Below are 25,490 nucleotides of genomic sequence, written 5' to 3'. Positions count from 1 at the left end.
TGTGAGTTGGTTTTGACATTATTTACATATACGGAGAAAGGCGTTTAAAAAATGAGACAGCCCAGCCTTGAACTAATTTCTTGTATTTTTATGGCCTTCTTTTGTTGCTATTTAACTTTTCCAGAGGAGCTTCTTAATAACTTTGCCCAGCAAATAGGAGCCTGGAGATTCTGCCTATATTTTCTTTCCAGCACTAGGAATGACTATGTGATGATGTACAGTTTGACGGTTTTTGAGGTAAGTTGTCACATAATTTTATACTGTTCTAAAAGTATTTTATAGTCACATTGCCATGTCATTGGCATTAGGCTTTAGCTTTGATGTACAGATGCCTGAGAAACAGTGGTAACTCAGCTCAGGGGCTTCTCCACGTTCTGTCTTTATCAGGATATCTGGCATTCTGGGGTACCTCTCCATCTTTCTCAGAAAGGTAAGGTGGGGTTAGGTAGGCTGGTCATTTGTGGTAACATACAACTTTTTCTTCCATGTTATCATTTAAAAAAGAAAGAAAAACAGTTTGGCAGGAGGGATAATACCCATAATACTATCATCCCAACCCCCAAATTTTCCTTTTTTAAAAACCTAATTACAGCAATCATATGGCTCAAACCATTTTGTATTCTGCATTTTCCCCCAACTTACCTTTATACTGCATTCTCGTTTAAGTGGTTGTACCGTTATTCCCCATGCTATTTTCCTATTTGTATTTCTGTCCTTATTTTCTGGTGAATTAGAGACAGTGGTATAATAGAAAGTTTTTACACATATAGCTTTTTGTTTCCATTACATTTAGCAGATCTTCCTAGGATTGTTGTATCAAGATTTGAATATTTTTTGTTACTCTTATTGCCAAATTGCCTCAAACCTTTGTTTAAAATTAGGGTTTCTAGTTTGAAGTGATATAGTCAACCATTGGTTGAAAACCATTAACTTTTGTGTTGATCGCTAACTTAAAAGATGTGTATTTGTTTTTCAGAATCTGATCAATAAAATGTGGCTTGGGGTCCCATCTCAGGATAAGATGGAAATCCGTAGCTGCCTACCCAAACTCCTTTTGGCTCACCACAAAACCTTACCTTATTTTATCCGGAACAAGCTCTGCAAAGTTATTGTTGATATTGGCCGTCAAGATTGGCCCATGTTCTACCATGACTTTTTTACTAACATTTTACAGGTAAGGATATAGCTAAGGAAACTTTTATCTTGTAAATTGTTTGTAGAAGTGATTATTTCCTTGTCTTGAAGAAGAGTTTTAAGATAAGCATTTTGGAACTGTAGTAGCGAGGTCATTGTAGGACAGATTCATGTAACTTTATACTCTTGAGACATGTTGTACCTTTGTGTGTTGGAGAAAGGCCTGGGGAAATCCATTTGCTTTGTTAACCTCTTGTGAAATTTTGGTCAGCAAATATTTGAAAGCCTGTTAGGTACTGTGCTAAGTATTGGAGTACAAGGACGAGGCCTTCAGTACTCATAATGTAGTGGCAAGATAGCTATGCAAACAGTAATTATCCAACAATATGACAATTACTGTAATAAAGTGTGTGCGGAGTGCAGTGGTGGCATAGTGTTTAGATTCAGGAGCTGAGGTATTTTCCGTGTTGTTGGTAATGAGATGAGAGGTGGTAGGGTGGTAGAGTAAGAAGCTAGATTGACGGGCAGCGGCCAGACCAGGAAGGGCCTAATCCTCACAGGGGAGCTTTGATGTTTGTCCTACCTTCCTTGCGAGCTAATGAAAAGTTTGGAGAAGGGAGGGAACGGCACCTTTCAAACGATGGAATGACAGCTTTAGCAGTTGTGTGGAGTCTGGATTGCAGAGGGGCAAAGCTGATGCGAAGGAGGCCAGTAAGGCTGCTGTTGGCAAAATCTAAGTGAGACGAGGTGACCTACACAGAGGCCTGCTTGGTGGAGAGAGGCAAGGCACTTTGGAAACAGAGTCAAGAGGCTTCGGTCAGTGACTAGGTGGTAGGGGTGAGGGGAAGAGGTATTCTAGAATGCTTTCTGGATTTCTGGCATAGGTAGCAGGTTTTCCAGGCCAGGGATGAAGAAAGGAATGAATTTCAGTAGAAGGTGGTGAATTCAGTTTGGCAGAAAATGCATTTAAGATTTGTATGTTTCTTCCATGTATATCTAGTGAAACATCGGGAATTATGGATCTGAGGTTCAGGAAAGAGATCTGACTATATACATGTCAGGATTTGGAAGTCATTGTGCAGTAGGTGTAACCTAAAAGCTACGAGGGAGATGCTGTTCATTTGATTCATGTTTTAGAGCTAGAAATGTTGCCATGTTATTGAGACAGTCTTGAGTATGCAGGAAATGGGTATTACCCTTCAGTTTATAGGAAAAAAAAATTGTTTATAATCTCACTGACTTGCAGGTTCAGGATTTTACAGAACAATACCATTTTCTAACATTCTGTCTGCTCTTCCTACAAATCATTTAAATGATGCAGCAATTAAAAAAAACTCAACATCAGTATTTCTTCTCTTAGATTGCTTTTCAAAGTGGCCAACAAATTCTTCATTCAGTTTTATTTGTTCATTTATCTAGAATTTTATTGAATTGATACTGTAAATGAAATTCATGCATTTGTTTAGTAAACTATTTGTTGAATACCAGCCATGTGCTAACTAAGCATATAAGGATGTAGTAATGAAAAAGTACAGTGTCCTGTCTTCATGGAACTTGTAATTCTCGGGTGTGTGGGGGGGATCAGTAGACAATGAGCAGATGAATACTTGCAGGTTATTAAAGTATTATGATGGAAACTAAATTCAGGATAAGGAGAAAGGGAATATCAGGAGTGTTATTTAGATGGGGTGATTATGGAAGGCTTTTCTGAGAAGCAGACATTTGAGCAGAAACCTGAGTGGAAGTGATGGAGTGATCCATATGGGTATCCTGGGGAACAGTGTTTTAGGCAGAGGGAATATAGCAAGTGCAGAGAACCTGAGGAGACCAGGGAGCCTGGAGTGGTAGGATATGAGGTGAGAGGCTTTGCTGGTTCTATTTTACTTACTTTCACTCCATGCTGAGGACAGTTGTGGTAACTCTCCATGGCTCTCTAAGGTGGGAGCTGAGAAGTCCATTGGGGATGGAAAGACCAAGAAGGTTGGAGGTCTAACTGGTTGGTTAGGTGCATGTCCCATGAGAAGAAGCCATGGATTGTTAGCCAGTAGCAAGTGAGGAAGAGCCATGTTTTTACCCAGCTCGGGTCAGCTCCTTTGTTGAAGAACAGATATTTCTTGTCTATCCTTGAAGTATAATTACAGATGATAAATGAGAATTTGGAAGAGCATTTTTAGGTGAAGTGCTCATGGAGATTTAAAAAGGCTAGTTGTCTTCTCTTGTCCTCTACCACTTCCTTCTTTCCACACCTTCAGAAATGACGTTTTAATCTCATGCAGCCTTCGTGACTTTGAAACACCCCATAGTCGAAGGAGCTTTGCGTTGGGAGGCAGCAGATTTGGGGTCTGCATCCATTCTTGTCAAATCATATTTGGTTTTAGTAGGCCCTGCTGCTATGTGGGCCTATATTTCCTTCTTTGTAAAATGAGAGGATTGGACCTGGTGATCTTTAAAATCCTTTCCTTCCATTTGTATTATTTTCTGCTACTTATTTGTTCATGAGAACCAGTTAGTGGCATGAAAGCCATGTCGAGAATGAATGGTGTTCAGTTGCTGACATTTCAGATAATGATAAAGTGAACCTTTTCTTTAGATATTGGTAAACAAGACCAAACTGGTTCTGGAATCAACTTCACCATTATACAGTCCTTTGATTGAACCTTGTCTAAAAGGTTTTTTTGAATTCAGTTTCATCCTGGTCTGCTTGCAGTCTGGGATGCATAGTTAAAAAATTTAACTCTGTGACAGTTGGCCGGGGGCATCTATGCAGTTTATGCTACAGTTGTGAGAACTACCATACCTGGCAGAGAGGAGTTGATTCAGGACCCCAGAAAGATCTTGCAGAAGTAGTTGAAGTCCAAACTGACCACCATTCTGTCCCCTGCCTCCCCCCATGCATTGGCACACACACCACACCTTTCTCTTGAGTCTGTTCTTCAGATTCCTGAAATCTCCTGAGCTGGACCATTGCAGCTGAGGCCAGATAATTAAGGGGCAAGCAGCAAGCAGCATAAGAAAAAATTGCCTTTTCTCCTGCGATTGGTAGTAAAAATTGTTGTACTTTTTCAGAACCTCACAGTAAGAACCTGAACTTGATTTTCAACCTAAAAGTGCTATTCTCTGTTAAAATAAATTGCTGAGATTACCTGTGTTATGAGCTTAAATTATATATGTGAAGATGGTAAAAGGAAACACTATTTTAATAAAAAAAGCATTCTGGACATAAAGCTAGTGGGAAGTAAAATTATATACCTTATCAGACTGTTCTTTCATAAAGAGAATAACTTTCATTTTCAGCCTGTTTCTCGCCTGTCTCCCCTTCTCTCAAAGGATGAGAGAAAGGAAGGCTTTAAGATACATTTTCCATATTGTAGGAATTTATTTCTGGGGAGCACAGAAGCATTTCACATCTACAGGAAAATGTATTGCCAAATGGAATATTTGGTAGTATGAGTCATTCCAGCTGAGAGAGTAAGGTTGAGGGCTTGGGGGAAAATGGAGACATGACATGATAGGTGGAGAAGGAAAAAGTGAAAGGAGGGAAGTAATGGAAATCTTATAAGGCAGGGGTCCCCAACCCTGGGCCAAGGACTGGTACTGGTCCATGGCCTGTTAGGAACTGGGCCGTACAGCATGAGTTGAGTGGCGAGCGAGCAAAGCTTCATCTGTATTTTCAGCTGCTCCCCAGCGCTAGCATCGCCGCCTCAGCTCCACCTCAGATCATTGGGCATTAGATTCTCATAAGAGCACCAGTTCCTTGTGCCAAAAAGGTTGGGGGCCTCTGTTATAAAGTACAGATGGGTAACCCAAAGGTTTCCAAATGGAAAGAGGTGCTTATGAAAGGTCAGTTCTGCTTTATTAAGGAAAGAAAAATTGTTAGATGACAGCTTCCTGTTCCTCCCCTACTGCATTATGTGAATTTAAGTTGGTGTTAGAAATAGTGCAAACTTGTAGAAAATGAAGAGAATATTTGTGGATGATGTACTTGAAGTTTTAGTATTCAAGAGAACTGATTTAATAGACAGCATTTTTTTTAAATGGAGGTATAAAGGTGGTTAATAACATCATATAAATTTTAGGTGGACAGCATAATAACTCAATGTCTGTATACTCAGTATCACCACCAAAAGTATAGTTTCCTCTCATCACCCACAGAGAGCATTTGTAATATGCCATTAATTGCTGCCGGTTTTACATAATGCTGCTTCTGAGGGCAGTTGAATTTATCATAAGTTCTCATTTTTGAGTACTTTTCCTCCTCTTTGAGGATGAATTTTCCTTGGTCTGCAGTGGGAAGAATTGTGTTCAAGGGAAAGGAAGGGTTCTGTGTTTCTCGAATTGGGGAATATATGTTCTGTCTGGGTGTAGTTCCTGGTGTCCTCCTCTTCCCTAAGGCTTTTATTTTGTAGATTGATAAATAAAAAAATTTTTTTTTTAGACAAGGCAACCCTTGGTTGACCTCACAGATTGCAAAGACCTTCCTTGTCAGCTTCCAATCCCTTATTTAAAAAAATTTTTTTTACACCTACAGCACCTGATCTTCCAAGGTAGTCTCCTATCCAAGTACTAACAAGGCCCGACCCTGAGAGTAAATAAAAATTTTATTTGTATCAGAGAAGGAACTACATTTAAAGTTAATTATGATTTAAGAAAATAGTCACGTGTTCCTTAAATTGTTTGCTTTCTTAATAGATTGTTGCATATAACTCAACAGAGAATTTTAGTGGCAACTCGCTTACGTCTACCGTATCTGGAAACTGAAAAATAAATGCGATAGTAGTGCTTTGAATTTTGTGAAATTGGTTAGAAAGATAAATACTGTTACGCTGATGACGGTGGACCTTTTTTTCCTGTCTTTTTGTTTAAGGAAACTTATGGTATAGTGGGAAAAAGTAACTCAATTTGCCGCATGGGTATTTGCAAAATCATAACCATAGTCATAGTTTAATGATGTGTATGCACATTTCTGCCCTGTCACATGTTTAAACTTGAACTTGCGTGAAACTTGCAAAGCTTAGAAATATGAAGTTGATTTAAGATCTGAATGTTGAAAGGATATCACAAATTGGTTTACACATATCTTAATCACTAATATGTTTATCTGGGCAAAGTAACCAAGGCCCTGTTGGAGTCTGGACATGTATAAAAATTGTGGTATTGGTGTAAAAGAGCATTGTTTTCTTGTTTTTAAGCTCGTGGTATTAGCATTTCATTTTTAAAATAAAATGAGAATATATTTTGAATGATTAAGAGGTACATAAATGTACTCTTAAGTCATTTTTCTAAAGCATTGATTTATGTAAAATTAAACACGCAGGTACTTCACAGGTGTGATGTTACTCTGTCCTCTTTATACCTTAATGGCTAAAATAGTCTACTCAACACTTATATTTTCCTGGCAGTTGATCCAGTCCCCTGTGACAACCCCCCTGGGGCTGATCATGTTGAAGACAACTTCAGAAGAGCTGGCTTGTCCCCGTGAGGACCTCAGTGTGGCTCGGAAGGAAGAGTTGCGGAAACTGCTCCTGGACCAGGTGCAGACGGTGCTTGGGCTGCTGACAGGTAGGCAAGCAGTTCGGTGGTGTGCCAAGAGATAGGGGCCTGCCCGCGTCACCCAGAGCTCAGGCTCAGAATTTCCTAGTAGATGTTTTAGCTCTTACTGACCTGAGCATAAAAACAAAGAAGGTGCTGCCTTATTCCCAACATCTAGCTCAGTGTCTAGCACATTAGGTAGAAATTCAAAAAATGTTTGTAACTTATTTACCTTATAGTCTTCCATTAATTGGTCCCTACTATTAATGTGATTAATGAGGTATGGACTAGGTCATAGGAATAAGATTGAAATGCTGATAACTGCATTCTAAGTAAGGTGGGTGGCAAGCTTTACTTAAAATAATTTGAATTTAAGATCAGGGGAAGTTGGAGGAGAAGGAAGATGTGAAAATTTCAAGTTCTGTGTTGGGAAGTGAGGCAAGGTGTGGAATCAGTGCCCTGTGTGCTCGGTTGCAGTTGTAGGTTATATTCTTTATCATCTTCTCTGTTTTATTAGCACCCCATGCCAATGTGTGAAGAGTAAGACTAGATAGAAGGAATGAGACAGGAAGGTAGGAGGAGTGGAGCACCCTGAGTCACAAGGACCGGGACTGCTGCACTGCCAGTGGGCCTGCTCCTTAGGAGAGGTGGTGCCTGACTGAGAGGCCCTGGAGGTGCCAGGAGCCTGGTCTTGCTTGAACGAGTGTTGTAGTGAAAGGAAGTCTTTATCCCCAGTTCCTCTACCCAGGTTTCTTTCTGCACATCTAGAAACTTTTTCTTTTGTATGCCTTATGGAAGTGCTTGGCATGTAGTGGGCACTTAAAGTTGGTTGTAAGAGTGCTTGATCAAAAGTAATGTTATTTGTCTCCTGTCCTTCCTCAAATATCTAGGGGGAGACCCAGCTCTCAGAGCATTTATTTATTCAGAGCGCTTATTGACACCCCCAACTAGGTGTTAAATGTCTAGAGTAAGGGACCATGTCTGATACCTCTAAGTTCTACTGTAAGAACATTAAAATTTTCTAAACTGAGATGTAACTTACTTATAAAATACACCATTTTAAAGTCTAACAACTCAGTGGATTTTAATTTATTCACAGGGTTGTGCAACTATCACACTAATTCTAGAATATTTTCAGTGCCCTCCAACTACTGGCAGCTTCTAATCTACTCTGTTTCTATGGATTTTCCTGTTTTGACTTTCATAAAAATAGAACCATATATTATGTGACCTTTGGTGTATGGCTTCTTTTACTTAGCATGATATGTTCAGGGTTTGTTTGTTTTTGCTATAATAGTAAATATTTTGACATTAAAATATTTTCAAAAGCTTTATGGTCTTAGGTGCCAGGTTCTGTGAGGAGACAAAAAGAGGAATAAAACACAACCCCTGCCCTCTAGTAATGTATATGCTAGTGGGGCAGAAGGGCAACTTAAGAAAGTGTGTTATGTGCAGGTAAAGTGTAACAGGCAAGAAAACTTCCTGGAGGAGGTGACAGATGAGCTGAGTTGAGTTCTGGGGGCCAGACAGGTAGCGCGAGTCTGGTGTAACGGTCAAGTTTAGATTCCGGGGAAGGAGAGCAGGTCAGAGGTTGAGAAAGAGTAGAACACATGTAGAAGGACCAGCAAACAGTTTAGCATGATGTGGTCTTTTGTGTGGGGTAGGAGCGAGGCAAGGTGGGGAGAGCAGAGGCCAGATGCTGAGATTGTGTGTGATGGTGCTGGTTATTTTGGTTATGGTGAGCGAATGTAAGAGGACTGGTGACAGGTTTATGGGGAAGATAAATTGAGTTTGAAATATCTTAAGTAGTGCTGTCCAAGAAGCAGTTGAACATGTAGCTGAGAGAGAAATATTTAGAGACTGATGTTTGATCAAAGATAATCAATAAATTGTTTTTCTAAATCTGATTTACATATGTTGGACTTTATTTCTCTCTTAAACTCAATTTTTCCTTTCTTGGTGTAGGTATCTTGGAGACTGTCTGGGATAAACACAGTGTTACTGCTGCCACTCCACCACCATCCCCGACCTCAGGAGAAAGTGGTAATGGTTTGACCACCACACGTGGCATTCCTTTTTTAAGTGAAATCGAGAGTCTTAGTGGGGCAGCAGTTGCTTATTTATGCCAAATACAGATGCTGATTCTTCCTTAATCTGTTTTTGGCCTTTTTGCCTATGTTTTCTGAGTAGCTAGCTTTCTTAGTTTCTTATAAGTACTTGTACTTTCTAATGTAATATTTTGAACAACATAATTTGTTTCTTCCTTGCCTATCAGGAAGGCGGCACCTTTGATCTTCTGGCATCTACTTCCATCCCCTTCAGCTTATAACTGCTGACCCTCCTGGTCTGTTTTTTCCTTTTTCTCAATCTTCATGGCTGTATTGCTCATGCTGAGGTTCGTATGAGCCTGTGGGCTTGACAGGTCTGCTTTGCAGTTCTGCAGGGGTTGCTATTGCAGGAGGAGGGTGGCAGCCTGAAGGAGAGGACGGGGGAATATGGAGTGCATTCCTCCCCACTGGGCTCGGGGAGAAGTCCTGTTGGCCTGGATAGATTAAAACTCCAGTGTGCAGTAATCAGCTTTGACTTTATCTCAGTTCAGAATAATTTGATAAAGCTAATGCATGGGCATATTTGCAGTGCTCATTAAGTAATTTACTGGTGGCTTAGAAACTGTCCACAGATATATTAATATCTGTTTCAAAAGTTAGAGTGCAGTTCACCTTAAAAATGGCTGCTTTCAAGGATGAATGGAAAGAGGAAATTGTGTCTGAACAGGAACTTTTAGTTTCTAAATGTGTTTGTTTATACTAAACGATCATACGTGCTTTTCAAGTAGAGGACATCCTCTGCATTGGCACATATTTCTTTTACTGTAAAGGTTGATGTGGTTAATGAGAAATATTTCCACATCTTTCTTCTTTGCCCCAAGGAAATGGGCTGTTGAAATCAGACATCTCTAAGCACAAGCTGTTTCATGTAGCCTGTTGTTCATATGTGGAAGTTGAAATTCTTGCAGTTACTGGAGAATTGAAAATATACCATAGAGTTTTGGGAACTGCTCATAGTATGCTAAGTCATTCCAAATTCCATTTATAAAACTGGGATTAAAAACTATTAGAGTCGTTTGTCATACTTCTTAGATTAAAAACTATAATGGAGGTCTAGAGTATATTTAAAACTCACAGGAAATTTAACTTTATTTGTACTTCGTGGCAAACCTTCATTTTCAAGGAGGATATTTGAGGTCACTTAGCAGTTTCTATTTTGCAATATTTGATTAAAGAAAAAATTAAAATGATGTAGAGATTTGATATTATGAGTGTACCTCTTGGAAGTTCTTGCAGTTTGGCTGATCCTAAATGTGTCCTTTCATTTAAATACTAGTTTGCAAAGATTAGTTATTTTGAGTTAAATTTGTTTTTAGATCATTGAATCCTAGCTTAGTTTAGCATTCAGTCTAAGTTAGCATCAACAGTGTCCTCCAGTAAACTTGTTTTTCTGAGATGATTTTCCACTACCAAAAGCTGTTTTATAGTTGGCTTCGTTCAGGTTTATACTTTAGTAGATAACTCATATATCAGTTTATACTTTAGTATAACTCAGTTTATACTTTAGTGGACTTATTTTCCTAGAGACCAGGTTGGGGAATATCAAATAACAAAAATCAAAAATATGTCCTTGCTCTTTAATGTGTTGCCTAGGTTTTGTTTATGAGATTAGGTAAAATAAAATATGAACTAATTTGCTATTTCCACATAAACAAAACTTAAAAATATGGCATGTACTTCTTGAGAATTGCCTCTTAGACACAAATAAAAATTTTCACAAAGTCTTGAATTTTAGTATTCGAGAAAAAGCAAAATAAATAGAGACTGTTGGGGACCTAGGGACTTAAGTAAGCTTTTAAGCTGGTATGCTTCCCCTTTAAAAAAATAGAATTGCGTGTTCACTTGTTACGCCTTTTTTCTCTTTGTGACAGTTATAAGTGAGGTCATCAGATCTTGCTTCATTATTTGGACGGTGCTGATGATTTAATCAACATTTGTTTTGATGTTTTTGCTTAACCGCCTTGTGCATTTAAGACACCAAGTTAAGCAGTTAAACTTCTAGAAAATTGTTTAGCTTTCTTGACTATAGCTTAGTTTTATGGAGGAAATTCATTGTGAGAAATCTTAGGGGACCAGTGGATAACCAAATCATTCCTAAACACACCCTGTCAGCAGTCCCTGCCGGGCTTTCCCTGCCCGAATCCTGGGCAGCTCCCTGTCAGGCTTAGCCCCGTGGGCCTTTGGTCTCTGTTCTCATACCCTGTCTCACAAAATTATATTCTGTCCGATCACTTTCCTGCAACAACTTCTCTAACAGTCAGTGTGGAAAAAGTCTTGAAGGGAGTATGTGGTTTATTTCTCAGCATTGTTCCTCAGATTGTTGTCTTATCTCCTAAACGCCCCTCACTAGACCAGAATCCTGTAAAGTAGATGATGGTTTTATGTCTTGTTTACAAACCAGGAAGCTGGAGCTCATGGTGGGTAACTTGCCAGAGATCACATCACCAATGATTGGTGGAACAGGGCTGTCAACCCATCATCCCTAGTGTAGGTGTACTGTCTTTGTCCTAAGTTTGCTTTCTTGGTCACTCTCACCACTTCTGTTGGCCTCTTTCTTCGCTTGGTTTAGAGCCCTTGCTCTGCCACTTACTCTGTATGCTTTCTCTGACACTGATGTCCTCTGCTATGAAAGGGAGAGTAACTGTCCTTGGAGGATGAAATTGAGGGAAGATGTGGGTGTGTCCTCTGCGTGCTGTGCCTGTTGCTTCCTTCTGCACGTGGGTAGCCTCAGCCCTCTTAGTCTCTTGTCTTCTTTTTGTTTAGGCAAATGGAAAAAAAAAGTGAACAAAATGCATTTATATAGATACTGCGATTCTGAATTAGCTTTGATCCGAAATAAAAATTTCTTGTCCACACGGTATGTAGTTTCAAATATAGATCTGTACACACACTGGCAATGGAAAGTTTTTCTGGGTGCAGAGAGCTTGTATTGATTGAGACCAAATTATCCCTTCCTGTTTCTTCCCAAACTCTTTCCAAATTGCATATTTTTATGTACTTGCAAATCTTCACATGTATTCCTTTATAAGCTACTTATAGGAAGTGGGACTTGGGAGGGCCACTCCCAACAACTGTAATCTCATTTTCTCCTAAGGGCTTCTTGAATAGAGTTTCTCCCCATTTTACTGGACCGAGTGCTTCTCAATTGGGCCAGCTTGGCCCTGCAGGGACTATCTGGCAGTGTGGAGGGGTTTTTTTGCTACCGTAACTGGAGGAGCGAGTACTATTGACACGTGAGTGGAGGCTCGGGTTGCTGCTAAATATCCTACAGTATATAGAACAACAAAGAATCTCCTAGCCCAAAATGTCAGTGGTGCTGAGGTTGGGAAACTCTGAGTTAGTAAATGTTGAACTGAATGGAAAACATAAGATTTCAATAATTAAAAAAATACAAGACCAAGGGGATCTTTGCATGAAAGCCTGTTGTAGGTGTTCCAGCTACATCTGGGTTGCTTCCACTGTAGGAAATGCACTGGAGTCGCCCATACACCTTTGGGGGCATGGTACGTGTTGCTGTCAGGGCCAGGCCCATTAAGGGTGGATGAAGTTGCCCTCAGGTTTTATACTCAAGGTGCCGCCTTATATAGCCAGCTTGTTGAGCTCTTTCAAATTGACATTGGAAATGTTGCAGCACGAAGCAGAGTCCCTGTTCTGTGGTGATTTCTTCTACTTTGATTAAAATACAGTTTTGAAAAACTCTTCTAGGATCTAAAAAATCTCGAAACATTTAGAGTAAAATCACTTTTATTGAGAAACAATGTTAAAAGATTGTGGTTTTGAGGGGGAAAAAGTCGTAGGTCTTCCTATTTACCTAAATTTACCTTTGCATAATTTTGTTTAGTTTTTGTCCTTTTATCTTTCTATAGTTGTGGTCATAGTGTAAACATGCTATTTTATATGAGACTTTAAATTGTACATCTTTCTATATTTGAATATTAGCTTTCTTACTGATGATCTTTCCTGGTTACATAATCTTTGCAGGTGACCTGCCTTTTGGGGAGGAGCATGGGCTTTGGGGTTTCAGTTTTAGCTCTACTTCTTACTAGCTGAGGAACGTGGGAGAAATGCCTAATCTGTCTATGTTGTAGTTATTCTAACAACCTGTAAATGCAGATAATAATACCTACCTCAGAGCTGTGAGCATTAAATGAAAAAATATATATATAAAGTGCCTAGTGCAGCACTAAGCAAATAATAATAGCACATCAGATGTTCTGAACATCATCATTGTTATTGATATTTTCATTCAGCGTTCCCATTCTGGAAAAATTCTTCTGAGCTAACGTGTGGGGATTTTTCGTGTGTGTGTGTGTGTGTGTGTGTGTGTGTGTGTGTGTGTGTTTTAAAGCCAGAATTAATTTCTACTTAAAAATGTTCAAGAGACTTTAAAAAGCCAAGGGCCCAAAGATGCCCATTTTTAATATAAGATCATACTGAGGTGGTGTCTCTTGGTTCCTCCAACGCTATGGCTTCAATTTGATCCTAGTTAAGTGTACACTCCAAGAATTCTAGTTGGGTAGCAGTGGTTTCTCCTGACTTCGGCATCTTCCCTAAATGGCCATCAGTCCACGAATGACGAACAAAGTAATACCAGAAACAATCGCTGTCACTGGAAGAGAGAAAGTTCTATGACTCAAGTAGACAGCCACCACAGCAATTCCAAAAATCAAAATAATGCAGTAACAAACAAATTGAAATGTTTACCGATTCTACTTGAACATGCTTCTTGCATCATTCTTTGAAATCAAATCCTCTGGTTATCAGCTCGGATAGCTGAGATCATGAGTCTCATCTGGTATTAAAAGCAACTCTTCTGCAACAGAAACCAGCAAATATACTTCAAGATAAAATGCAAGGGGACAACTCGTTAGTATATTTTTAACAGTGGAAATTAATGCTCTTATTAATAAGTTACAAAATTCTCATTTTAATGGCTGAGGAGATTAGAAGGGTTAACTAATCTGTTCATATTCATCCAACATTAGTGTAAGGCAGTAGTTCTCATTACCCCTGGTGGTCCCCCAAACCCTTTCAAGGTCAGATATGTGTTCATAAAAATACTAAGACATTGTCTTTTTTATTCTTATTCTCTCATGAGTACAATGAATTATTATGAAGTAAATATTTTAAGACTCCAGTTTTAATTTCTCATATGAGAAATATCAATAGAAATAACGTTCATGAACAAGAGCTCTTGGGTGTCCTCAGTAATTTTAAGAGTGTTTAAGACAACAGAACTGCTAAGGTTAAGGTACAAAATAAAATGTAAAAATTTACCCAGTGTTCAACCATATAGAGATAATCATTCCAGAGATCTCTCTGTGCAAAGATAATATATAAGACAGATAGAACTGAGTAAAAAGACAAAATGGCATTATGTCACATATTTTTATTTGGAATAAACACAATTAAATTTTAGTTTTACTTGAACTTAACAGAAGGTATTAAATGGAAAGAATTGTTGACCTTGAGATGCTTTTTTTCACAAAGAATTAGTTTGTAAATGATACCTCTAATGTAAAATAAAATAATTATGAAACCGATTTCTTGCTACATATTTTAATTTTAGGCCATGTATGTAGAGACTTCTTGTTTGTGAAAAATGAGAAAGTTAGCACACCCTTCTGTAATTCTTATGTTTGTTTAGTCTTGATTCTATATTTAATTCAATGCTTGCATTAGTCCTTTTCCATAACTTCTACGTTCCTTAATTTTTTACTTTTATTTATTGCTTTATTTGCATAGTGTCATTGCTAAGCAACTTCCTTAAGCAGAATTTGTAGGCAATATATAATCTGAGTTTTTGCATATTGGAGAAAATGTCGCCTTCCTTTATACTCAAAGGAGAGCTTTGGGTTAAGTCATTCTTTGTCCTAGAACTTGGAGACACTGCACCACTGTTTTCTGGCTTGGAATGTTATTGTGGAGGAGTCTGAATTCAGTGTTTTCTCCTCTGTATATGTGCTTTTCCTGCCCACATTTCTTCCTTAGTCCTAAAGTTTTTAAGATTGATTACTCTATTATTTTTAAGGGCGGCAGAGTAAGTCCTTTTGTTTTGTATAGTCATATCTTTAGGAAAAACTTTCTCCTCGTTACAGTTTTGAATGTTTTTCTTTTGTCTTTTTAAAATTATAGTCCCTTGCATTTCATTTTACATGGTTTCCTTTAGTCCAGTGCTTCTCAAAAATTAAGCAAGAATAAGAATCAACTAGAAGCTTATAACAATGCATAGTCCTAGGCTCTGCCCCTCCAGGTTCTACTTTAGTAGGTGCGTGTGGGATGGAATCTGATAATTTATGTTTTCTTGACAAGCTCCCAGTGGTGCTGATGGTGCAAGTCCACAGATCTCATCTTGTCTAACCCAGTAGTTCTTAAATTTCCAGTCTCTGGACCTTTAACTTCCCCACTCCCCCCACCCCACCCCCGCCCCACTTTTTTTAAATTGAGGTATAATTGGCATAAGACACTGTGTTAGTTTTAGATGTACAATATAATGACATATGTATATGTTGTGAAATGACCACCACAGTAATTTTAGTTAATATCTTTCATCCCATATAGTGACAGTTTTTTTTTCCCTTGAGATGAAAATTTGTAAGATTTAGCAAATTTTCAAATATATTAACTGTAATCACCATGCTGTACATGACATCTCCAGGACTTACTTACAACTAGAAGTCTGTACCTTTGACCACCTTCACCCATTTCACCTGCCCTTACCCAGAATTCCTTTACTCTTAAATAAAAATTGAGATCCTCAAAGATCTTTGTGAGTTATGTTTATTGATTTTGAAACTGAAAAAAACTTAAAAATATTTATTAATTTATTTAAAAATAACTGATGAACTCATTATATATAAACATATTTTAATAAAAAATGTTTTCCAAAGCAAACAAACATTTACTGAGAAGAGCGACATTATTTTACATCTTTGCGTACATCTTAATGAAAGAGCTTTTTTGCTTTCTCTCTGTTGAATAGATACCACATGTAATGTAGCCTCTGGAAAGCTCTGTTGTATACTTGTGAGAAAGGAAAATAATATTATAGTATTCTTTAAAAAATAGTTTTGAATTCATGAACTCCTGAAAGGGTCTTGGGGACCTTCAGGGGTTCCTGGACCAAACTGTGAGAACTGCTGCTTTATAGTAATGCTTAGACTTTTTTTTTTTTTTAAATAAGGAGAGTTACTCAAATTGATTTTTAAGAGATTTGATAGTGTAGATCTTAAAAGCCTTTTATATTTTCAGGTGACTTACTGAGTAACCTGTTGCAGAGTCCTAGTTCAGCCAAACTGTTGAATCAGCCAATCCCCATCCTCGATGCGGAGAGTGAGTATATCTGTTCCCTGGCCTTGGAGTGCCTGGCCCATCTCTTCAGTTGGATTCCTCTGTCTGCCAGCATCACCCCATCCCTCCTTACCACCATCTTCCACTTTGCGCGCTTTGGCTGTGACATCCGGGCCAGAAAGATGGCATCTGTTAACGGCAGCAGCCAGAACTGTGTATTGGGTCAGGAGCGCGGCCGGCTTGGGGTCCTGGCCATGTCCTGCATCAATGAACTCATGTCCAAGAACTGCGTGCCTATGGAGTTCGAGGAGTATTTACTGCGTATGTTCCAGCAGACTTTCTACCTCCTGCAGAAAATCACCAAGGATAACAATGCCCACACGGTGAAGAGCAGGCTAGAAGAACTCGATGAGAGGTAATGAAAATAGGTGTAGAGTCGGCTGTGCCCTGAGAAAGGGCTTTGACTAGTTATCATGGTGTGTTGCATGGTGTCTGTAATCCTCTTTGGTTTCAGAATTTGGGGCTCCTGATGAGCAACAGAAAGGTAGGTGTGTACCAGTAAGTCTAAACTTAGCTGGAAGGGCTAGGGTGGTTAAGGGAATTGAGGTGAGTTTGAAAAGTGATTGTGAATTGTGTAGGTTTGTTGTCTTTTTTCCCCATCCATCTCCTGTTTTCCCTTCCACCACCCCCCTCCCCTCTTCCTCACTATTTGCCTGCAGGTCTGAGGTGCTGCAGGAACTGAGACTGCTGCTCATGCATAGTCAAGAACAGGAGAGGAGGTCTGTGGAGGTACAGGAGTTACGATCACCCCTTCTCACTTGATGTGGCTTGTCAGTTTTTACTATTTGACTTTTCCTAAGTGAACATCAGGCAGTATATGGGAATGTTGTTACTATTGTAAGGTTTACACAGATAGCAATTTTCATCAAAAGAAAGGAGAGATGTTAATTTGGGCACCAGTTAATGTAACACACATCTGTGTTTCTTTTTAATGTCCATCTGAATGGAGCCTAAAATTACCTAACCTGTCTTTCTTAAGTGCTATAAAAGATGACTTTTATCACAGTACTCTGAGACATGGTCTCATTATTTATTTCCCTTGCAGATGATGTCATTTACTTATCTTACAACTTTCATTAATATGGTGTTGCTGTGGTATAAAATCAAGAGGGAGAATTGGAAACTTATGTTAATAACATTATGTTGACTGTTCAGAAACTTCAAAGCAGATAAATTGTATTGAATTAGTAAATATGTATAGATTGATTGTCAAACAAAGTTAATATTTTAATCAATTTTCCTTGGCTTGTTTTTTGTTATTAAGCTATTACTTCTTTTTCCGTAAATAGAAGAATATAAGTCAGGTGCCTAAAGTTAAGACAGTTTTGATGTTTTTTTAAATTTAGCAATTTTAATAAGTTTTTCTAAATTAAAAAAATTGGTACATAAGATTATTTTAGTTTATCTCATTGTAAACAAGCTTTGTGTAAAATTTTCTCTGTACAGTTAAAAAAAACTCATCTAGTATAGTAATATGTTTTATTTTTCATTATTTGGTAATAGCTTTCTATATGAATTCAAAGGCCGGTATTCAAACACATTTTATATTCTTTCTAGCTTTGGTTAAGAAAGGCTTTATGTTCATATTAAAAAAAAAAAAATCTAGCTGCTTGTATCAACCACCATTATCAGTTGATTTGACTTTTACTTGTAGCATAATGTTTGTTAAGGCTAATCCTCTGGTGATACAGAAATGTTGTCATGGATTATCTTTGTATTGATTTTGTTACATGTAACTTTTGTGCTCTTGGTTTTTTATTTTAATCCTATGCTTCCTATTGCCCCGTGAAAGCTGAGAGGTGCCTGGAAGCAGAAAGGTGACATAATACTGTGTGCTCGCTTCCTGGCTCTTGAGTCCCTTACCACTAATTCTAAACAGCTCAGTCCATTCTCGGTTGTTGAGGAGCTACTTACCCAGGTCCTTTGCTTCTCTTCTCCTTTACTGCCTTTTTTCTAACTTTCTACTGCTCATTAGCACCTGTACCAGAAGGTGGGGAAGGGAAAGAAAATGAGGTGAAATAAAATCTGTAGTTTTAGCTACTCAACAGCTTTGTTTGTATTCTTTAAAAAATTGGGTTGGAGATTAAAATAAAAATTGAGATTGCGTGATATATTACCCATGACTTCTTTTTATTCTTTTATGGGTGGCAGGAAATTGAGTGCATCTTCTCAAAGAGCAGCCAACTGGTTGGCGATTTTGAAAATCCATGTAAAAATGTAATAAGCTGAGTGAGGAGTGAGAATTTCCTACTCATGAGCATTAGTGATTGAAGGCATCAGAGAGAAGTCTCTTTGTACTTTTCTGTCTCTAAAAACAGTTGATTTCAGTGCCTTACTGTTTTTCAAGTATTTGGCCCCATGATCCTTATCAAATACATTAATTTTTTTTTTTTTTTTAAACCTACAAATAAGTTTATATGTGCGTGGAGGTCAGACAGACCGGTTGGCCACCCTCGGGGCAATAGGTCCCAGGAACAGTATGTGACATTTTAGTTATGGGCCAGTTTTGCTCTTTTGAGTTGTAATCATCTTCTCCCCCTTTATTATTTTATGTATCTGTGGTTTAAAAAATAGTGTTTTGTAGTTAGGAGTTTCAGAATTGATTTTAGCCATTATTTAATTTTTGGCTAAGGCCTTTTATGTCTATCTTTTTTTTATTGGTCTCTGAAATGTGATTTATAGAGATATGTCCATCTCATTTTCTAATCACCTTTTGGTATTTAGGAGCTTAAAATGACAGTTTCTGAAATGTGAGAGTGATGATGTGCTGTGTATTTAATAGCAAAAATTTCTATCCTTGCAGCTGTGACCCACTCTCTTCTGTGAAGTGATTTTGTGAATACAAATAAATTGGGGATGCACTGTGATGTGAAAAGGAGGAGCCCTGGCTTGGGAGGGGATGGTCGTTCCATTCTGCCATGAACTGGCTGAGTGACCTCAGGCCGGTCACTTTATCCCTCTGGGCCTCATCTTTAAAATGGAGCATCGGATTAAGTTGTCCTGAGGCTTTTTCAGCTCTAACAGTCTCCCTTCCTTACATTTGAAATCACTTTGGAGTGGATTGGGATGTGCTATGTTTAGTTAGCACCAGAAGTGAGAGGGCAGGCCTGAATATATCTTACTTGGATGCCATGCCTTATGTATAGCCTTGTTTTTTTGGTCTTTTTAGCACATTTATTTTAATGTTTTAGCCTCATGGCATAGAAAACAATCTTCTATACTTGCCACATTGAAATGACACAAATGATCCGCCCATCAACTTTTTAGTACCATTTCCTTTCACTTTAATTGGGTCATAACACTAATGAGTTGGAAAATATGAGAGCACTAGCTTATAAGATGCCTTATAGTACATAGTGTCTGAGGATTAAAGTTGCTTTTTTGCTATGTTTCAGGTGGTAATGGAATGAAGGGTTGCCTGAGCTGTAGGTAATTTTTGCAGGCCTTTACCTTTATATTTTTAACTGAAAATATAAATCTGTATAGTTCTGTACTGAAAGAAATTTGGATTGAATTTGAGATCTGTTCTAAGGAGGTTGCTGGGTTTTTTATTGTCACCTTTTGTCTTCTTGTCTTAATTCAGCTACATTGAGAAGTTTACTGACTTTCTTCGGCTTTTTGTGAGTGTGCACCTAAGAAGAATCGAGTCCTACTCCCAGTTCCCCGTGGTGGAGTTTTTGACACTTTTGTTCAAGTACACATTTCATCAGGTAAAGCACCAGAACTGCCCCTTCCTCCCCAGAAAGTCTACTTTTGTTAGTTTCCAGAGAAGAACTACTTTATTTCCCAAACATTTACATAGTGCTTATTATGTGAAGATTAATACATTTATCCTTCATAACAACCCCATGAGGTATTAGTATTATTATCATATCTGTCTTACAGATAAAGAACCTGAGGCACAAAGAGTAACTTTCTCGAGGTCATACAATTAGTAAGTGATGGAGTCAGGATATGAACCCAGGATTCGTGCTCTTAATCCCTATTATGTTGGAGAAGCAAAATATAGAAAAAGTCTGAAATAAGGACTTATATTTCTATAACTGTCACCACAGGAAGAGCGAAGCTCTTAAGAGTTAAGTTTTGGTGGATTTATTTTTTCCCTCTATTCAACAAATGTTTTTTGAACTCCTATTGTATTCCAGAAGCTAGGCATATAACCCTTAAAGTACTTGCCTTCATTGAGTTTATATTCTAGTGATTCAGTCTTTATCATATGTATATTTTTAACACTTTATTGAGATAAAATTTAAATACTACTAAATTCACCCATTGTAATTGTATAATTCACTGATGTTCAATAAATTTATAGACTTGTGCAGCCATTACTACAGTCTACTTTTAGACATTTCTGTTATACCTATCCCTTGTGTCCATTGTATGTGTTTTTAATCATCTTTTTTATTGAAGTATTACACACACAGAGAAAAGTACATAAATCATACATGTACAGCTTGATGCATTTTTCCAAAATGAACAAACCATATAACGACCACCTCAGTCAAGAAGTAGAACATTACCAGCATCCCTGGAAATCCCCGCCTGTCCCTTCCCAGTCACTTCCCCCACACTTCTCCCCAGAAGTAATCCCATTCTTGGCCTTAACATCCCAGATTAGTTTTACCTGTTTTAGACTTCTCTAAGTAGAAATGTACAAGGCATATTTGTCTCGTTTGGCTTTTTTTCATTTAGTATTGTTTGTGAGATTCATCTGTGTTGTATGGCAGTAGTTTGTTTATTTTTATTGCTTTATAGTAAGTCATTATCTGAAAATCCATTCCACTGCTGATTTGGGCTACTTCCAGTTTTGGTGATCATGAATCATGTTGCAGTGAACATTTTTGCATACATTTTTTGGGGTACATATTGTAGCTCTTTTGTTGGTATATGCTAGGGACGAAACTGCTGGGTTGTTTGAACTACTAATGTAGCCTAATTGAGACTAGAGGAGAGGCAAGGGTCTAGGCTGGAGGGGGGTGTGTATGTGATAGGGGATTTGGAGTAAGAATTTAATGTGAGAGCTAGCCTTTCTCAAAGAGATACTTGGCACATAAAAGTCAGATTACCCATGGTAAGGCTGAACCATTCCTGGGAACCAGGGGGAAGGATGCAGGTGAAAGAGGATGACTAAAGGTTGAGGAAGTCTTACGATGTCTGACAGAGGAGCCAGTGAATGCTGAACAAGGAGGAAAACACACCGAGCTCACCTGACCTAAGAAGGAATAGCAGAGGTGATGAGATGTGGGAGGATGAGGATATAGAAGAGAAGCATCAGAGGTGGGAAAGTTTTGAGACAGGTCCAGAGAAATCTTAAAGGGGAACAGGAAAAAAGGATTTGATAGATACCTTAGGATTAAATATAGCAGAAATGAAAGTTAAGGAGCCAGTGCTGAGGTGAGAAAGAAGGAGTTTATTTGGAAAAATGGAATGAAAATGTCTTGCTGTTTTGCTCCCTATGTAGAAAGGGATCTTTTGGTATATATGGTATAGAAGAAAATTAAAAAAATTTGTTGAAGTGTTCATGTCTTATGCCTACTTTTTTGGACGTGGACCCAAAAATTCTGTGTTGAGTTCTGGTTATTTCTATTAGGTCTGTGTCCTTGGAAAGGTTTGGTTTTGTTTGTTTGTTTATTTCCTTTGATTTTAGTTTCCTCACTTAAGGAGATAGGCTGCAGTGGGCATCTTCATGGTCTTTGGCCAGTGTTCATCTTTGATGATTCTTTCACTAGAATCCTGTGTGTTTGTTTTCCATTGAATTGAAAGTGGTGGTTTTCTACATTTCCACATGTTCTATTTACATACTGGAAAAAAGAAATAGATATGGTAATGAAGCAAACAGCGAGCTTCTGTCAGCTGACCTCCCTTCTGTCAGCTGACCTCCTGTGTCAGGCCCTTTCTTTCTGGGTGCAGGCTCTCAGACTGTGAGAGTTGGTGTCCTGGGCAGAAGAAGCAGACTCTGAGCATCGGGCAGAGGGGTAGGAACCTGGAATGTTCTCTATGTGGTTTACTGTAGGGTAGGCAGCCCTTTGCTGGAGAGGCAGAGTGGAGGAGAGGTGGCAAGGCATACTCTATGATTAGGAGCTAGTAGTGGTTAGCTGTCATTTTCATCAGTCTATCTGATGTTCACAATCATCCTGGAAAGTGGACAGATCTGTTTTCTATATAGAATAAAAAAAACCCAAGGATATAGAAACCAAGGTTCAGAAGCAAGGTTACCTGCCCAAGGAGACATGATTAGGAGCTGGTGGCAGGGAAGCTTTTAAGAATAAGATTTAAGAATAAGAAGTTAAATGCTCTCCAGATAACTTTATCATAGTTTAATTATCTGGAAAGCGAGAAGATGTGTCTTTTTGTCTAGAAGGGTATTTGTTAATGAGAGTACTCAATATTTTTGCTTTTTGTTTCTAAAATTTATAGACATCTTAGTACTGGTAAACATATTTGAAAGAATAGTAATAAAGATGGTGTTAGTATCTTCCTTTTACCAGTTCCTCGCTATTTCTTTTCCTGCAGTTTTTCTTTTACCTAAGTGTCTTGCTTCAGTCCCTCCAGCCACTAGGGCTCACCACCTGTTCACCTCTACCATCACTTTCTTTCCTTGCTGAGTCCCTGAAGTGTCTGTATAAGCACATGATTTCTGTCATTCTATTCCTTCTTTTATTCTATCATTACCAATTCCTTCTTGGTCTTGCAGTTTTCATTTTGCCCCTTCTTTCTAAAACTCTGAGATGGTATGGCTTGGGGCGTGGGGTAGGGCTCTGGACCAGAGTCTTAAGATCCATATTCTAGTTCTGTTTCTGTTCCTTATCATGTCTCCTTTGGCAGGTAACCTTGCTTCTGAACCTTGGTTTCTATATCCTTGTTTTTTTTTTTTAATTTTATATAGAAAACAGATCTGTCCACTTTCCAGGATAATTGTGAACATCAGATAGACTGATGAAAATGACAGCTAACCACTACAAACCATGTGGGGATAAGAGTGATACTATTATTAGTGATATTATTCTTAAAGAGACTTGACAGGACCTTCTGTATTAATCAGCCCTGGAATCTGAAAAGTAAATCTGAGTACAGGTACATTTTTAATATGGGTCTATGAGTCATGGATTCTGAAAGGTTGAATGACTCCAAAAGTATAACCAGCCTATCATCTTTATGATCGTAACCATCTGTGCCCACAGCCAGACCATGGGCAGTGCATAAGGTCTCACAGTGAGGCCTGCATGTATGGATGTGAATGCTACTGTTTCAGGTTCCACAGAGGGTATAACTGCCCATCTTTTTTTCCCCAGCCTTGAGCCACAAAGTAAATCTTCAATTCAGACTCATGAGGAAGATTTGTATATTTGTAAAGTATATTGGTATCACTGTAAAACCTGGATTTATGTGGTGGCTTTTCTCAAAAGGACTTCCGCATGATCTGATCAGTTAATGTTCTTTGGAGGGACTGGTGCGTATCTTCAAACTAAGGAAGGACAACTGGGTGACTTACTTAAGGGAAACTCAGTGTGCCAAAGCCAGGACAAGGCTACATATATTTCCTGGCTATGCAAGTTGAATGTCAGTCTGCCAGCTACCCATCTTATTTTCTCATGGCTTATTCGTTGTTTCTCTAGCTTTATTCTTCTGCTTTTTCTTATCTCATGGACATCTTGGTTTTGCAAAGTATAAGTGGAGACAGGAAATGGTCTTTATAAGTTTTCTGAGGATGGTCCTATCAGTGGTCCCGATTGAGCTGTAGCAGTCTAGTTCTACCCTGTGGGTTGTGAGCTTAGAGTCTACCTACTTTTTAAGTAACAGTTTTTTACCTTAGATTCAGCTCGGGTACAAAATGCACATTGGCAGCTGCCACCCAGTGTTAGTTATTTTTCTGGCAAATTCTGTACATTCCCTTGTAAACTTCTGAATTTCCTCATAGATAGAAATGGAAGGAAAACTGCTCCATGAAGAAGATGGTATTATTTTTTTCCATATCTGATTCTGCCACCAATTACGTGGTTCAATGAAATACTCAAAAGTGAAACCAAAGAGTTCTTGGAAGTAGCAAGAATTTCAGTGGATATGTAAGGGACTGGGGGACCACAAGTTGAAAATGAATGTATATAAGAAGGACTAGATGTTGGAGAATATAGTGCCTGGATTTTGTATAAATTAGAATCTCAAGGTTCTTTAGTTAATACAGTGGTCCAGAATAGGACCCTGCAACGGCTTGTCTTCTCTCCTCACATTGTCCTTAACACCAGGTTAGAGGTTGCAGTTAGCCTGTAGGACACTCCTAAGTTTGCAGTTGAGATAATGCCCAAGACTTAAGAAGCTCATTTTCAAATTTGTTGCATAGTAAGACTGTAAGTGTTACTTTCATGATGTTTAAATATGTAAACTTGGCATCTTTGGAGCCAGTGAAACTTATTTTTGGTTTTGTGCTAGTATGTAGTAGAGAGCCCATTGGCGGACGGGTGGGGGAGGGGTAAAGAAACCTGTTCCTTCTCCTTGACCTTGAGTAAATCATGTCTCTGGTTCCCAATTTCTTTTTCTGTGAAACAGATTTGAGCCCTCCTCACCTGTTAAGATAGGTGTTTGCTTGGCCTGTTTCGTAACTCAGTTTGTCTTGCATGATATCTCCCTAATGATGTGTTCCGTGGTACCCTTGTCTCATTGAGTCCAACAAGGCTCAATCATGAAGATCAACTAAAGACACCAGTTGCAGTTACCAGGAAGTTGAGGGAATCCAAGCTTGTGGGTGTTTTTTTAAGGAGAATTTGCATTAAGTAATTTTATTGTCTGGATTTCTTTTGCACCATAGCCTACTCATGAAGGTTACTTCTCTTGTTTGGATATCTGGACGCTCTTTCTGGACTATCTGACAAGTAAAATTAAAAGTCGTCTGGGAGACAAGGAAGCAGTTCTCAACAGGTAAACCCCAGAAACATTTATTATTAGAGACAGACATTTTTGCCAGTTTTTCTTAAGGGTTGAAGGGGCAACCGTGAAGCCAGACCTCTTCAGTGAAACTGAGTCACATAAGCTGTTTAGGTAGTAATGCCATTGAGTATTTTCTTCTTTTCTTCCCCTTAAATATCTCATTTTCTGAAAATATTATTTTCTGATTAAAATGTGTATTGTTAATTTTTTAGGTGTGATAATGCTTTTGTGTTTTCTTTTTAATGATACTACTTTAGAGATATAAATTGAAGTATTTTATTGGATGAAGTAATAGTGATATCTGGGATTTGCTTTAAAATAATACACTAGGCATAGAGGGGAAAGTGGGTTTGGCTGTATGTTGATAATTAATGTTGGAAAGGAACTTGAGTTTCATTATATTCTTTATTCTTTTGTATGCATTTGAAAATTTTCTATATAAAGTAA

At 38.3% G+C, this 25,490-nt stretch overlaps 1 protein-coding gene across 2 annotated transcripts in view; it reads left to right on the top strand.

Annotated features, from left to right (window-relative positions):
• The window catches only part of XPO6 (exportin 6), a 96,946-nt gene that overhangs the window by 33,824 nt on the left and 37,632 nt on the right, over window positions 1-25,490 (top strand). The window contains exons 1-8 of one of the 2 annotated variants that reach the window (XM_016136797.2): window positions 123-237; window positions 388-430; window positions 977-1,174; window positions 6,534-6,693; window positions 8,629-8,706; window positions 16,023-16,476; window positions 19,705-19,831; window positions 24,925-25,034. In XM_016136797.2, the coding sequence (XP_015992283.1) occupies window positions 992-1,174; window positions 6,534-6,693; window positions 8,629-8,706; window positions 16,023-16,476; window positions 19,705-19,831; window positions 24,925-25,034 (1,112 nt within the window). In that variant the 5' untranslated portion in view covers window positions 123-237; window positions 388-430; window positions 977-991. Of the gene's footprint in view, window positions 1-122; window positions 238-387; window positions 431-976; window positions 1,175-6,533; window positions 6,694-8,628; window positions 8,707-16,022; window positions 16,477-19,704; window positions 19,832-24,924; window positions 25,035-25,490 lie in introns of those variants that run through there. The other variant, XM_016136795.2, reaches the window with a different exon arrangement.

The sequence above is a fragment of the Rousettus aegyptiacus genome, unplaced genomic scaffold, assembly GCF_014176215.1.
Source record: "Rousettus aegyptiacus isolate mRouAeg1 unplaced genomic scaffold, mRouAeg1.p scaffold_m13_p_8, whole genome shotgun sequence".
In the NCBI taxonomy this organism is placed as follows: domain Eukaryota; kingdom Metazoa; phylum Chordata; class Mammalia; order Chiroptera; family Pteropodidae; genus Rousettus; species Rousettus aegyptiacus.
The sequence above is the reverse complement of the archived record's forward strand: the minus strand, read 5'-3'. Positions and strand labels throughout refer to the sequence as shown.